Genomic DNA, 13,822 nt, shown 5'->3' with positions numbered 1-13,822 from the left:
AACTCCCTTTGGGGACAAACTGCAGCATTTTCAAGGATTGTTTAGGGGGAAAGCAGTTTCATTTATCAGAGCTCCTCTCAAGGGCTGGTTGTCCAATAGCCAAGTCGCTTTGTCAAGGATTTCTTCCTGATCAAGTAAGACTTTGTCCGTGTTGTGTGCAAATAAAACATAAACTGGCCTTGCAAATTTATCGTGGAATAACGCAAATCTTTGGTTCATTTGGAGGTTTTAAAGCAGAGGCTAAATGGCCGTCCGATAGCAATGCTTATTCTGTGAACCTAGGCAGATCGGGAGAGGGAGGGCAGGAAGGGTTACATCAGTGCTTAGTTCTTGTGGGCCTTTCTTACACGTCCAGGGTAATGATGATCGCCTCTTTGGGGTCAGGAAGCAATGTTCTCCAGGCCAGTTTGGGCATGGACCTTGGAGGGTTTGGGGGTTTTTTTTGCCATCTTTTGGGCATGGAGCAGGGGTCACTGGGGGTGTGGGGAAGGTAGTTGTGAATTTCCTGCATTGTGCAGGGGGTTGGGCTAGATGACCCTGGAGATCCTCGCCAACTCTGATTCTATTTCTTTGATCTATCTTTATTTAAGGCATTTAAAAACCCTCATCATTGTCCTTTTAAAAAAACCTGCAGTGATTTACAATGTTATTTAAAATATGACTAAAGAATAATTAAAACCAACATATACAAAAACGACACCGTGTAGAATTCCACTGCACACAAGTTTCAGTCCTAAAAACAGCTCATCTGCTAGAAAAGTTTTAACTAAATGAGCAGCTCTGCTTGGAAGTGCCTCTAGATGCTGGTACTGTGGGGAGCCTTCTGTCACTATCCGAATGGTCATTGCATAGGGTACTGGGGGATCAACCCCAGTAGGAGTTCTGGTGTGGGCAAATCTGCCTACACATTGCAGCCTTAAGAGGGACTTGATTGAAGGAGCAGAGATGGCAGATGGGAGTATATTGGGGGAGTGAGAGCCAAGCTACAAGTGAGGAATGACACTTGCCTGGCAAGTGAACAGACTCACGTGTATTCCTCCCTGTTCACTTGCCATTCACTTGCTCTCCACTTGATGAAGTGGAGAGCAAGTGAATGGCAAGTGAACAGGGAGGAATACACATGAGTCTGTTCACTTGCCAGGCAAGTGTCATTCCTCACTTCTGGCTTGGCTCTCAGTCTTGCAGGGATATGTACCCTAGGCCACAAAGGGCTTTGCAGATAATAAACCAGTGCCTTGATTAGAAAAACATTTACACCTGTGTAGCAGCAACAGGGCAGTATACCCATTTATGGCATAACCGTCACCTGCTTCAGTTGTCAATGATGAACCAGATTCTTTGAGCTCATCTCTGCCTTCATGAATAAATTGAGGTGTGCAAATTATTTTCTCTTTTATGTTAAAAATAGCAGTAGAAGGCAGTGTTTTTTATGTCAATGAATATATTATTCAGGGAGGGGGGTTAAAATGTGTTTTGTGAAAGTCTGGTTTACGAAAGAGCAAGTTTGCATGTCATGCTGAAAGAATCTGCTGTTGATCCTCTCCCTCTTCCCCGTGTGGAAATGTGAAGTTAGCAGGACTTCTGGTGCAGAAGAGGTTTGAGATGCTCCAAACGCACGGCCACCTCCCATTGGTTCCCATGTTGAGTGGCACTTTGTGAGTAGCAGTCAATCAGCACAGCCCAAGCAACACGACAAGCCTGAAAGTATTAAAAATGTATGTGCAAAATCTTTGTGGGATGTAGAAGCAACTGGAGCTACATATGACAAGCCTGAGTGGGGGAAAAAAATAAGCACTGTCTACTCAGGAGGGGGAATGTGAGCCTTGCTGAAATCCACGCTGTTGTCTTCTCGACCACATGTGCACGTGTCTGGTTGGAACGGGGGGGGGGGGGTAAAGCATTTCCATCGCTTGATAGCACCTCCAAAAATAACACCTGATGAGATCGGCGGGACTGTTCACGCATGAGTTGTTGGGAGACAACTCCCAAAAGACCACACTGACTGGTGGGTGTAATTGCTGTTCAGCACCTGTTTTTCCATGCCAGCACCACCACCCAGTACTAAAAACAATTTCTTCACTTTGTACATCTACACGTGCATGCATGTTACGGAGTAAAATATTGCCTTCCCTTCATCAGTGTTTGCAATGTTGGCAGGGGTGGTATAGTCTCAGCAGAGCCCACCAGTTACGGAGGCTTTTTTGCTTGTCACATTAGCATTGGAGCAATTCTTTGACCAGTGTTATTTTCCCCACCCACTCTGCCCAGTATCACACTATCACTGGAGGAAGAGCCACAAGTCAGAGGCAGGCTGCTTCAAACGTTGCTGAGCAGGATGGTTGGATGCATTTCAATAGGATTTTAGATATATAAAAACAAATGAAAGGGCAGAGTCAAGCAAAAAAGGAGAAAGCCCACTCTACACAGCTTTAAATCCTGGATGTTGTGGGAAATGCATGGTGCTCTGTTAAGGTGCTCTGGCTTCAGGTTTTCAGGTTGAGTTGCACAGTAGGGCAGTAGAAAAGAGCAAGAGTCCAGCAGCACCTATAAAACTAATATTTGTGGTAGGGTATGAGCTTTCGTGAGCCACAGCTCACTTCTTCAGATACAGCTAGAATGTGAGTCCATCTGTCCTTATAACTTGGTGAGTGGAGTGATTTCAGATGGCAAATGACAATAGAAGGTAAATGATAAAAGCCAATGAATGACAATAACAGGCATGATTGGATAGGGGTGGTGGGGGTGGAGAAATCAGCACTGGTAATGAGACAGGAAGCCTAGGTCTCGATTCAGCCCAGGTAGATTGCAACAGATAAAGCTTCCTGTCTCTCAAATCTTATAGATGCTACCGGACTCTTGCTCTTTTCGATTGTTACAGACAGACTAACATGGCTACATGGCAGACTAACATGGCTAGATCTGCTGCTGTTAAAAACACTGGAAATGTAGCCACCCTATTTGTGGTATTTGCAGAGCAGGATTTCCCCCCTTCCCCCTCCGGCTGCAGTCCACTGAACCCCATGAAATGTTGTTCAGAGGGAGTAACAAACCCTCAAGAAGAACATATGGGGCAAAGGGGGGGGATCTGAGTGGAAGGGGGGATCAGCGGAAGTTACTTGCTACTCCATTTTTTGCAAATGAATATGGTAGAGGGCCTGTGCAGGGGGGGAGATAAATGCCATTGCTGTATTGTATTTGACCAAACCAGGTGACCAAAAACGGTTGAGTGAGCAAGCTCCCAAATCCATGCACCCTCAGTTTGCACAGCTGTAGGGTGATCCCATATGGTTTTCAAGACAAGAGTGAACAGAGGTGGTTTGCCATTGCCGTCCACTGTAGAGCAACCCCAGCCTTCCTCAGCAGCCTTCCCTCCAAGTACAGGCCAGGACCGGCCCTGCTTAGTTTCTGAGATCTGACAAGTTCCCTCCTGAAAAGGTGTTTAAAATGTATTTATAAATCCCATTTATGCATTTTTGGAGCTCGCTCACTGAATCTTTTCCAGTTACCTAATCTGTTTCTTTGGGCTTAGTCTCTAACCAAACCCCCACCTGGACCAGCATTGTACACCAACAGTGGCCTCAGGGAGCTTCTCAGTCAGTGCATAAAAGCCACCATCTTGCCTGGGGCCCACAATGTGGTCTGTCAAGATATACAGTCTGTGAACATGGAGGTTCCACTTGGCCATTTTGATTAATAGATCTGTTAGTTGCCAAGGATAAACAATGAGCGTGTGTGTGGCGTCAAACGTACAAGGTACAGACTGGAACGTTTCCATGGACGTATAGAAGATAAGTCTGTGACCGTTGGAACTGGAGACATTGGTGATAACACCGGCTTCTTCGCTTTGCTCTGCTAATTTGTCACCAGTGCTTGCTGTTGTGACTAGGGCTTATCTTGTCTACTACAACAGACCAAATAATCTACATCAGACGGCTGAGAATAAACCTTCCTTTGGCTGGTGACGCAAGCCCTAACCAAGTGTGGTGTGATGGTCCGAGTGCCGGACTGGAATCTGGGTAACACAGTATTCAAAAACCTTGCAATGTGCTGCGTGGCCTAGGGCCAGTCATGCCCTCTCAGCCTAACCCACCTTACAGGATTGTTGTGATAACATGAAGGAGAGGAGAACCAAGTAAGCTGCTTTAAATCCCCATTGGAAGTTGGGGTATAAGTGAAGTAAATACATTCACACTGGCTTGGGCCACAATAGATCTGTTTGTCTTTAAGGTGCCACAAGCCACTTAATTTGAACTTGCAGTTGCAAGATGTTGTGATAGGCCACAGAACAAGCCCCTCAATCTGGCTTCATCTTGCCCTTCCTTCAAGGAGCTTAGTGTGGCTAACTTGGCTCTCCCCCACCCTTTCCATTTTATTCTTCTAACTACCTTGTGAGGTAGATTGGACACAGACAGTGCCCGGCCCAAAGTCTCTCCATGACATTCATGGCAGAGTGGGGATTTGAACCCAGAGCTCCTGCTTCTGGTCCAGCATTCGAATCACTACCCTATAGTAGATTCTTTGGCCAGCAGCCCTCTTACAACTTAAATATTGAGCGTTCCAGGGTGGGGCTAACAGGAAAACTTTGTACAGACCAAAAATCACAACTGGGACCATCTGCGCAATATGGTTTGTTCTGCTCCTGCCTTGCTACCTTTCACTCCAAGAAGTACCCCCCCTTCAGTTCACAGCCTGTTTAAGGCCTGTCACTCAAACAGGTCATGTGATGGGGGCTCAAATCTTTCGACCTCAAAGATTGACAGGCTGAATGATGGTGCAGAAGGAATAAACACAAAAGGCACAAGATCAAAAAGAGTCCAGTAGCACCTTTAAGACTAACCAATTTTATTGTAGCATAAGCTATCGAGAATCACAGTTCTCTTCGTCAGATGCATGGAGGGCCAAAAGAAACTGGCCAGTTTCTTTTGGCCATCCATGCATCTGACGAAGAGAACTGTGATTCTCGATAGCTTATGCTACAATAAAATTGGTTAGTCTTAAAGGTGCTACTGGACTCTTTTAGATTTTGCTACTACAGACTAACACGGCTAACTCCTCTGGATCTATGACCATAAAAGGCACAAGCCATCTCATGTTAATGGCTGCCCCTCTCTTATTCTCTGTTCCAAATCAACAGTTGGACCCTTCTGGCGTGGGACACATTTCATCCACCCCCCTTACCCCAGTTTCTTACATCAACAGGTTGCATTGAGACACTGAATTGTTGTGATGGTTCTTACAAAGAATCTGTAAAGTTTCTCCATTCTCAATAAATTTTTAACATGCTCAAAGAACATGTTATTATTTTACCGCTACAACATGAAAAAAGGGAGTTAAAGCAGTATTCTTTTCCCACTTTGGGTTGTTATAGCAGAGATACAAGGGGACTTTCTCCCCCTTACAGGTAAATCATCCATTAGGGGGACAGCATGCTTAAACATAACCAGAGCGCACCCGTCTTCTGGAAGCAGGCCAGAGAATGTACGGCGAGAACGTTCCTGAGGTAATTTTGCCAATGGACACAGGCACATTCTGGATCTGGTTAATGTTAAAAGGGTTGGGAGGGTAAAATAGGGATTCCAGAGGGAGTTTTTATCTTAAGCACTGGAATAAAAGACGCCCTTCTGCGAATGGATCCGTTCCGCTTGTGTGGGGATAGATGGGAATGATATTTTTCCACCAACTATACACAAACTTAATCGGATCAAACACTAGGCACAGAAGTGTCTGAGCTCCCCCAATCATATTTTTCTCTCTCATCTTTCCTTCAAATTCAGGGCAGGGTGCATGAGTCCCCTTCCCATCACTTCCCCATTTGATCCTAAGTCTGTGAGATGAATTGGCTGAAAGTGGTCACCCAGCAAGCACCATGGCTGAACAAGGGTTTGGACTGAGGGCTCCCAAATCCTACTTTAACTTTCCTAACTGTGCCACCGCATGGGTTTCTACTTCTTTGTTTGGACTATTGCCCTAGGAGGGAAAAGCTCTCGAACAGCTCCTCAGTGACGGCGGGAATGCAGCTGAGCCATTTGGTGCATTGCCAGTGGCCGAGTCTCCATTTGCTCCCACCCTTGATCACAGGCCCCGCTGCAGCCCTGCCTCGGCCTCCCTTGTATCATAGTGAGGGTGTGAGATGATGCTCGAGAGGCTCAGACTGCCAGACATTGGCAAGAAGCCCAGTAAGAACTGCCTTGCTGGGTCAGAACAAAGTCCGTCTGGATTAGCCTTTGAGTTCCAACATGGGGCCTTGAAACCATCACCGCTCACCGAAGCTTGTCCCCAGCCTCATAAGCACAGAGTTGGTGCCAGGTCCAGACTGGGAAATTCCTTGAGATTTTGGGGGTGGAGCCTGGATTCAGTGGGGTTGGGGAGGGGCTTCAGTGGGGCATAATGCCACCCTTCAAAGCAGCCATTTTCTCCAGGGGAATTGGATCTCTTTGGCCTGGAGATCAGTTGTAATTCTGGGAGATCTCCAGCTACCACCTGGAGGCTGGCAACCCTATCATATGGCATATAACCCTTAAAAAATATCATGTATAAATCTTCCATATTTTAAAACTAATGTTTAACATCTAAGGGGAGTGGGAAACGTAACTGTACTTCTGAAAATTTAGAAAGGGACAAAATGGTAATGACTTTTTTCTTTCTCATTGTAGAATAAAGTTAAAACAGTTTTAACTACCTTTAGTGCACCTTTTTTTTTTTTAAAAAAAAAAGGTTTTAATTTCTCCACCTGAAATCATCTAAAGGTACTACTGACTGGATCCACTGGAGGGAGCTAGAGGCTGTCTTTAAAGATTCCCCTCTGCTCATCATCTTTCTTGCATTTCTGGGCGGTTCTTGCAGTCTTTTCTGGCACATTCTCCAGCTTGCAGCGTCCCAGTGTAGTGAAGTTAATTTGTATCATGATAAAGCATTGGAGAAATTTAGGGCTCTGGATTTTGACATATTTGAGTAACAGGAGATAAATGGGAGGCGCTAACCTGGGACCAGAAAGCACCACAATAAAAAACAAAGTTGTTGTGCTGACTAAAAGCAGAGGACGTATCTTGAGATTTACACTGAAGACTTGACAGTTGCTTAGCCTGCCTCCCTTTGAGGATATGCATGTAAGCAGGAAGATGGTGTCAAAAAAATTGATCCTAAGGCATTCATTCCAGTCTGGTGGTGGTGGTAAGATGTAAAAATTGCAACTGTCTGGCCTGCAGCACCACTACTGAGGATTTATTTGGTATATCTGTATCTTGTCTGTCCACCAAAGAGCAAAGGACAGCGCTCCCCTCCTCTGTTTTGCCCTCCCAACCCTGGGATGTGGGAGAGCTGAGAACATGACTGGCCCAAGGTCGCCCAGCAAGCTTCCGTGGCAGAGTGGAGATTTGAACACAGGTCTCCCAGATCCTAGTTTGACACCCTATTTATGCTGGCTCATCGGCATGAGGAAGGCTCATAGCTCAGTGATCAAACATATGCATTGCATGTGTGTGTAGAGTGCCCTCAAGTCAGAGATGACTTATGGTGGCCCCCTGGTGGGGTTTTCACGGCAAGAGACTAACAGAGATGGGTTTTCCATTGCCTGCCTCTGCAACCCTGGTCTTTGTTGGAGGTCTCCCATCCAATTACTAACCAAGGCCGACCCTGCTTAGCTTCTGAGATCTGACGAGATCAGGCTCACCTGGGCTATCCAGGTCAAGGCTCTCTGATTCTATGAGCAGAACCACAAGTGACAAAAGGCACAGATTGGACACTAGTCAACTTCCCTCAAGTTTTGATGGGAAATGTAGGCATCCTGGTCTCGCAGCTTGGCCCTCCGACCGCTGTCCAGTGGACTTTTCAACTGTCACTTGTCCAACATTCCGCCAAGCTGCCTACATTTCCCATCAAAACTTGAGGGAAGCAGACAAGTGTCCAATCTGTGCCTTTTGTCACTTGTGATTCTGCTCTAAGTGTTATAAAAAACCCTTAGAAAGTTGCAAATCTTCTTAAGAATACAGTATTAGCTCGGCACTCTCATAATATGTACAAAATCCCAAATTCAGTCGCCAGCATCTGCCATTAAAATGGTCTCCGGTAACCTTATAAATACGAAGTGATGAAGATCAGGCAGCATGGGGAAAGAAGTCTGTAGAAGTTCTTAGCTCATTGTGTTCATATGGACCAGTCTATCTAATTTTTAAATGCAACTTCGGTGGAACTGATAAAGTGCATTTTGGAATGAGGTTCCTTAGTCTTGGCAGAAGGTAGGAGCAGGAGCTGAATTGAGAAGAGACAAGTGCTGAAGATTGGTGAACCCTTTTGTGCACTTCAGCCTCCACACCTTTGGTCAATACTTTTAAAAAAAATACAAGAGTCAGAATCCAAGGACAACATTGTTTTTATTGCTACCAGAAGGCTCTACCGAGTATGGCCGCTGAAAGCAAATACCTTGCAAAGGGCTGCAGAGAGAACTTTAAAACTGAGATCATTCCAAAAAGCAGAAAGTTGGGATGCTGAAGAATAAACTTGTTTAAAGGACTTGGTGATCACTCCGCCCCCCCAACCCATCTTCTGGTTAAAAAGTTACATGAATATATAAATTCGGGGTGGAGGAGCAGAAAGGAATCTGTGATTGACCCTTTACACGTGGCAAAAACTCAGGATTGCAGAATGTCCTAACGCATAGACCAGCAATGCCAACATTAATCTTTCATATCACTGTTTGTTTTTGCTGTACAAGAACTGGGGAGGGGGGTGTTAAAATAAGCTTGTAACTTTTGCACATTGCAATGTTATATTTTGGCTTGGTCAGTCAACTTGGATCGTTGCCAGCTTTTGTGCACAATTAAAACGTGGCAACTCTTGCCTTAAAGATGATCTAAAACCAGGACCTGAAGAGAAACTCCTTGGAATTGGGACCTCTTCAGTTTTCCATTGACAGTGCTCAATTTTTTTTTGGTGCTGTGCAGATCTCATGCAGCCTCCACTGCTCCCAATTTAACTCCCTTAATTTTAATTGCAGATCTAGTTTTAAATACGTTTTAAACACCAAAGTGCTAAATGATAGAAAATAAGGAAGAGGAGTTTTGCACATTTTGTTTGGTAATAAAAGGAAAGGTGATCTAAGTAAAAGTGCAGAAGTACATAAAATCATGCACAAGACAGCCAGATTGCTAAGAGAGAGAGAGAGAGAGAGAGAGAGAGAGAGAGAGAGAGAGAGAGAGAGAGAGAGAGAGAGAGAGAGGATTTGGGAAAGGAAGTCCTCAAAATGAAGCAAACTTAGAATCTGGAGGGGTGACGTCATTGGAAATTTGGAAAGGGGTGTTTTGCACATTCACTGTGAACTCTCCAACATGGCAGATGGGGATACGATATACAACAGCAGATTAAAAACAGTAGAACACACAACACAAGAAAGAAATAATTTTTTGCTACTTTTTTTGTGTGGTTTTGGGTGTTTTTAAAAAGGTTTTTTATACTTTTTTTTGGTTTTTAAGTACTTAAACAAAAGGTGAACTATAATTAGCCTCACAAGGAGGGGTGGAAGGGGGAAGAGAGGATCTTTTAAAAAGATAATCTAGCTCCCTTCTGCTTAGCCCTGCAAGGTACTACCTTCGCTCTACTGGCCAGTTGTTGCCCGATGTCACGCACACAACATAGCAGCTTTCCTCCGAAGAAGCAGAGCAGGTGTGCAACTACATGACGGAAACGGGTTGCAAAGGGGGGCAAGAGGAAACGCTTCCGCCTTGTCGTGAGAGGTCAGTGCTGCAGGCAGAGGCAGCTACCTTTCCATCCAAAGCCACCCCCTCCGGGGCGTTCTCCTCATTATAGAGCCGCTTGATCCCATCGTAGAAATCATCCACCTCCATCTCTTCTACTTTGCGCTTTGCCGTCATGTGCTTGCATCTGCTGGGAGCCGGCCGGCGCTGGCAGAGCACAGTGGAGCCTTGGGTTGGCACTTCTGGTTTGCGGTTGTCCTTGGAGTCTGGGCCTGGGACAGAGGAGGGGTGGAATCGGAGAGCTCCCATGTGACAGGTCACCAGGTTGTGCTTGAGGGGGCTGTAGACGTACACGGAGTTGGGTGACAGGGAAGGCTGTGTAGCGGAAAGGTGCTGTGCTACAAGCTCCCGGCAATGGATCAACTGGGAGCTGTCCATCTAGGATGGAGAGAAGGAGGAAGAAAGAGGTTAGTGAAGAACACGACACCTGCCAACAAGCAGCCAAAGGGAGCGGTGGGCCCCAGATTTAACACTGTCCCCCCCCCGCCTTTTCTCTCACACATGCACACAGAGTACAACCCATCCAAAAGCCTCAGTGCCCAATACAAACACACATGCTAGACGTCTATTGGTAGGTATCTATGCATGTTTACTTAGAAGTAAATCCCTCTCAATGCAATGGGGCCCGCTCCCAAGTAAGCATTCAGAAAATTCCAGCCTTCATTTCCAAACATTCCACACTTCATAGAAACATTTCTTTCTAAACCACTGAAAACAGTCCCTTTTCCTCTCAGTACGTGGCTTCACAATATTCAAGCGTTTCCTCCTAAATCCACGAAAATGGCTCCCAGATCTGCGACTGCCTTCTTCCATTCCAAGGGATTTCTTGCACTAGGGGCCTTGTTGAATCTTTGGTAGAAATTTTTGGTATTTTGAAAACAGGCAGTGGACGTCACTGTATAATGGCTGCCACAAGGTACGGGAGAGAGATTAAATTCAAAATGGCTGCCATTGGGTGTGGGAGACTAACTGTAAAATGGCTGCCATGGGGTGTGGGAGAGACATGAAATTCAAAATGGCTGCCACAGAGTGTGGAATAGAGACTATTCGTAAAACAGCTGCCATGGGATCTGGGTCCAATCACTAAACGTTAAGAGGTTCCAAGCCAAGCATCCTGTGATTGAGGCAACCATCTTGGAATGGTAGGATTTGACTCCAGCGGCACCTTAGAGACCTACAAGATTTTCTTTTTGGCCTCTAAGGTGCCACGGGACTCAAATCCTGCTGTTCTACTGTAGACCAACATGGCTAACACCTAAAACTATCTCTTGGGTACTCCAAAGGCACAGAAGCGATGCCTTTCCAGGGCTCTTCTGAAGGCAACTGGGTGCCAAGAAAACACTGATGTGCACCATGCTGGAGACTGAACAGGCCTGGAGAGGTGGCATATAAATTCTATAAATAAATATTAAATTGAGGCTCTATCCCTAGGCTAGATTTATGGGCTATGGCTCCTTCCTGCTGTATGCAGGCTGATGGGACTACGTCACACTGTGACAGGGAAGGGAAAGAGCTACGGCGCAGTGGTACAGCATCTGCTCAGCATGCAGAAGGCCCCAGGTTCAATCCCTGGCATCTTCAGGTAAAAGGATCAAGTAGGAGGAGAGGTGAAAGTCCTCTGCTTGATACTCTGCCCGTCTCAGTAGACAATACTGATTTTGATGGACTTGGGGGTCTGATTCAGTATAAGGCAGCTTCATGTGTGAAAGAGTTCCACCCTCTTGTCCTCGGGCCAAAAGATCAATTCCCCTCCCTAGCAAAGCAACTCCAAGCCCACATTAGCTGCAAGACGGCCCTTCTGATGAAAGAAAAAAAAAAGGTTAGTTCCCCATCATCTGTTTCCCGTGCTCTCAGGTCATCCGCCGCAGCCCCTACCTGTGCCTTTTGGAGCAATTCGATGATGAGGGCGAGCCAATCAGGGATCAGTTTCTCCACCTCTAGGCTGACGATGGCCAAGGCCAGCAAGGAGCCCTTGAACTGCAAGAGCTGGTAGCAGGCCAGGCAGCGGAGCAGCTGCTTGGTGAGCAGAGCCACGTGCTGGGACGGGTTCATCTTGGGCAGAGTGGTCAGCAGTTGAGGCCTGGTTGACAAGGCGACGGCGTGGAACTGGGTTGGGGGACAAGAGACAGCTATAAGAACGTAAGAAGAGCCGTGTTGGCTCAGACCGGCGGTCCATCTGATCCCGCATACAGTTTCTCTGGAGGGCCAACAGCAGCGCAGAGAGGCTGAGGCCTTCTCCTCATGTTGCCTCCAGGCACTGGTATTCAGAGGTTGACTGCGGCCGAATCCACATTACCTTCGCGCGTCCCGGTGTTGCGCTAAATGTCCGCGAAACACCCGGAAGTATAGAGTCTTTCAAGCGCGATTTCAGAAATCGCGCTTGAAAGACGCTATACTTCCGGGTGTTTCGCGGACATTTAGCGCCGCGCGGAGGTAATGTGGATTCGGCCTGCCTCTGAATGTGGAGGCTCCCTTTCGTCAGAGCTGCTGTAGCACAGTGGTTAAGTGGTTCAGCTGCGAATCAGCACTCTGCTAGTTCAAATCCCACGACTGCCATGAGCTTGGTAGCTGGCCTTGGGTAAGCCTCTCATCCCCAGCTCCCCAGCTGTTTTGTGGGGATAATAACAACACTAACCTGTTCACCGCTCTGGGTGAGGCACTAATCTGTCTAAAAGAGCAGTATACAAGTGCAGTTACTGTTGTTGTTGTTATTATTGTCATTGTGGCTGGGAGCCACTGATAGACCTGTCCTCCATGAATCTGTCTCATATCCTTTTAAAGCTGTGTCTGCCTGTGACTATCGCTACCTCCTTGGGTAGCTATGAGAATCCAAAAGAGGGCTTGAAGGACTGCTATACTGGGGCAGCTTCTGAGCAACACATTTAAACCTCTTTAGCCAAAGAATCTTTGGGATGTCAGACTGGGGAAGGTAAAGCTAAGTTTTGCTCGAGATCCCTGGTTCCTTCACAAATGCAGTTCTCAGGACTCCTGGGTGGAAAACTGGTTTAAAGCTATTTCACAGGCATGCATGCCTTCAGCGAAGCAACTCTCTCTCTCTCTCTCTTTTACCTGAACAGGAAAAGTGCAAAGAAACATTTGCCTTCCTTGGCAATCATGCATGAGAAGAGGGGGGGATGAACTCCAAAGGAAAAATATGTTCCTTTCCCAATTATGCAAATTAAGTCCTGGGGAGGGGCAAAGAGCAATAAAGGGTTGTCATTTCTTCCCGCTTTTCTCAGCTTCCAAAGTTTCCACCAGACAAAGCCACGAGACAAATGCCCAACTTCAAAAATTAGGGGCTTGAATTTTTTTAAATTTATTTTAAATGCAAGTCAAGATTCTTAGCATGATATACCTGTTCTCTGCACTTGGTGGGAATGTGGCCAAGAAAAAGACACAGCACTGGCAACCACAAACCAAGTCAAGTTTAGTTTTAGTTCACTTGACCCAAAAGGCTCTAGTTAGGTAATAATGCTTGGAAACTCCTTGCTTGGAGTACATTCCCCCTCCTCTCCATCCTTGGTGTTCTGCATTTCCACCCTTGATACTTCCTTCCCTCTTCCTTGGGCAGGTCCTACTTGCTCTCTCTCTCTCCTCCACCCCCTCCAGCAAGACCCACCACAGGCAGCAGCCAGAACAGGGCCAACCGGCATATTTACAATGTGGAGGAAATCCAGCGGGGTGGCTGTGTGAAGATCCCAGTTCAGCTTATCCAGAATGATCTTCTCCATCCTGCGAATTTCCGCTGGAGAACAGCCACAAAGGCTGTCCCTGGCCAACACTTTCAGTACTGGAATCCTCTGCAAAATTGAAACAGGGAAGGCTGAGAACCACAGGAACAGACAACCGGGGCTTGAACTAACGTTCCCAGAGGGTGGCTCTGAAACCACTTGAGTCTTGCTGAAGCTAAGTAGGTCTGAGCCTGGTCAATGCTGGGAAATTCCTGGAGATTTTGTGGGTGGAACCTGGAAAAGGCGGGGTTTGGGGAAGAATGGCACAATGCCATAGAGTTCACCCTCCAAAGCAGCCATTTTCTCCAGAGGAACTGATTTTCAATGTGAAGTCTCTGAGTA

At 46.4% G+C, this 13,822-nt stretch overlaps 1 protein-coding gene across 2 annotated transcripts in view; it reads right to left on the bottom strand.

The window, feature by feature from the left end:
• Positions 1 to 8,350: 8,350 nt before the first annotated feature.
• Positions 8,351 to 13,822, bottom strand: part of CCNI (cyclin I) — a 70,775-nt gene continuing 65,303 nt past the window's right edge. For both annotated transcript variants that reach the window (XM_054989670.1, XM_054989671.1), the window contains exons 5-7: positions 13,409 to 13,549; positions 11,625 to 11,855; positions 8,351 to 10,127 (exon numbers count right to left, since the gene is read on the bottom strand). In XM_054989670.1, coding sequence (XP_054845645.1) covers positions 9,666 to 10,127; positions 11,625 to 11,855; positions 13,409 to 13,549 — 834 coding nt within the window. In that variant the 3' untranslated portion in view covers positions 8,351 to 9,665. The remainder of the gene's footprint in view (positions 10,128 to 11,624; positions 11,856 to 13,408; positions 13,550 to 13,822) is intronic.

Source organism: Eublepharis macularius, chromosome 10, assembly GCF_028583425.1.
Source record: "Eublepharis macularius isolate TG4126 chromosome 10, MPM_Emac_v1.0, whole genome shotgun sequence".
Classification (NCBI taxonomy): domain Eukaryota; kingdom Metazoa; phylum Chordata; class Lepidosauria; order Squamata; family Eublepharidae; genus Eublepharis; species Eublepharis macularius.
Note: the sequence above shows the minus strand (reverse complement) of the source record. Positions and strands in the feature narration are given on the sequence as shown.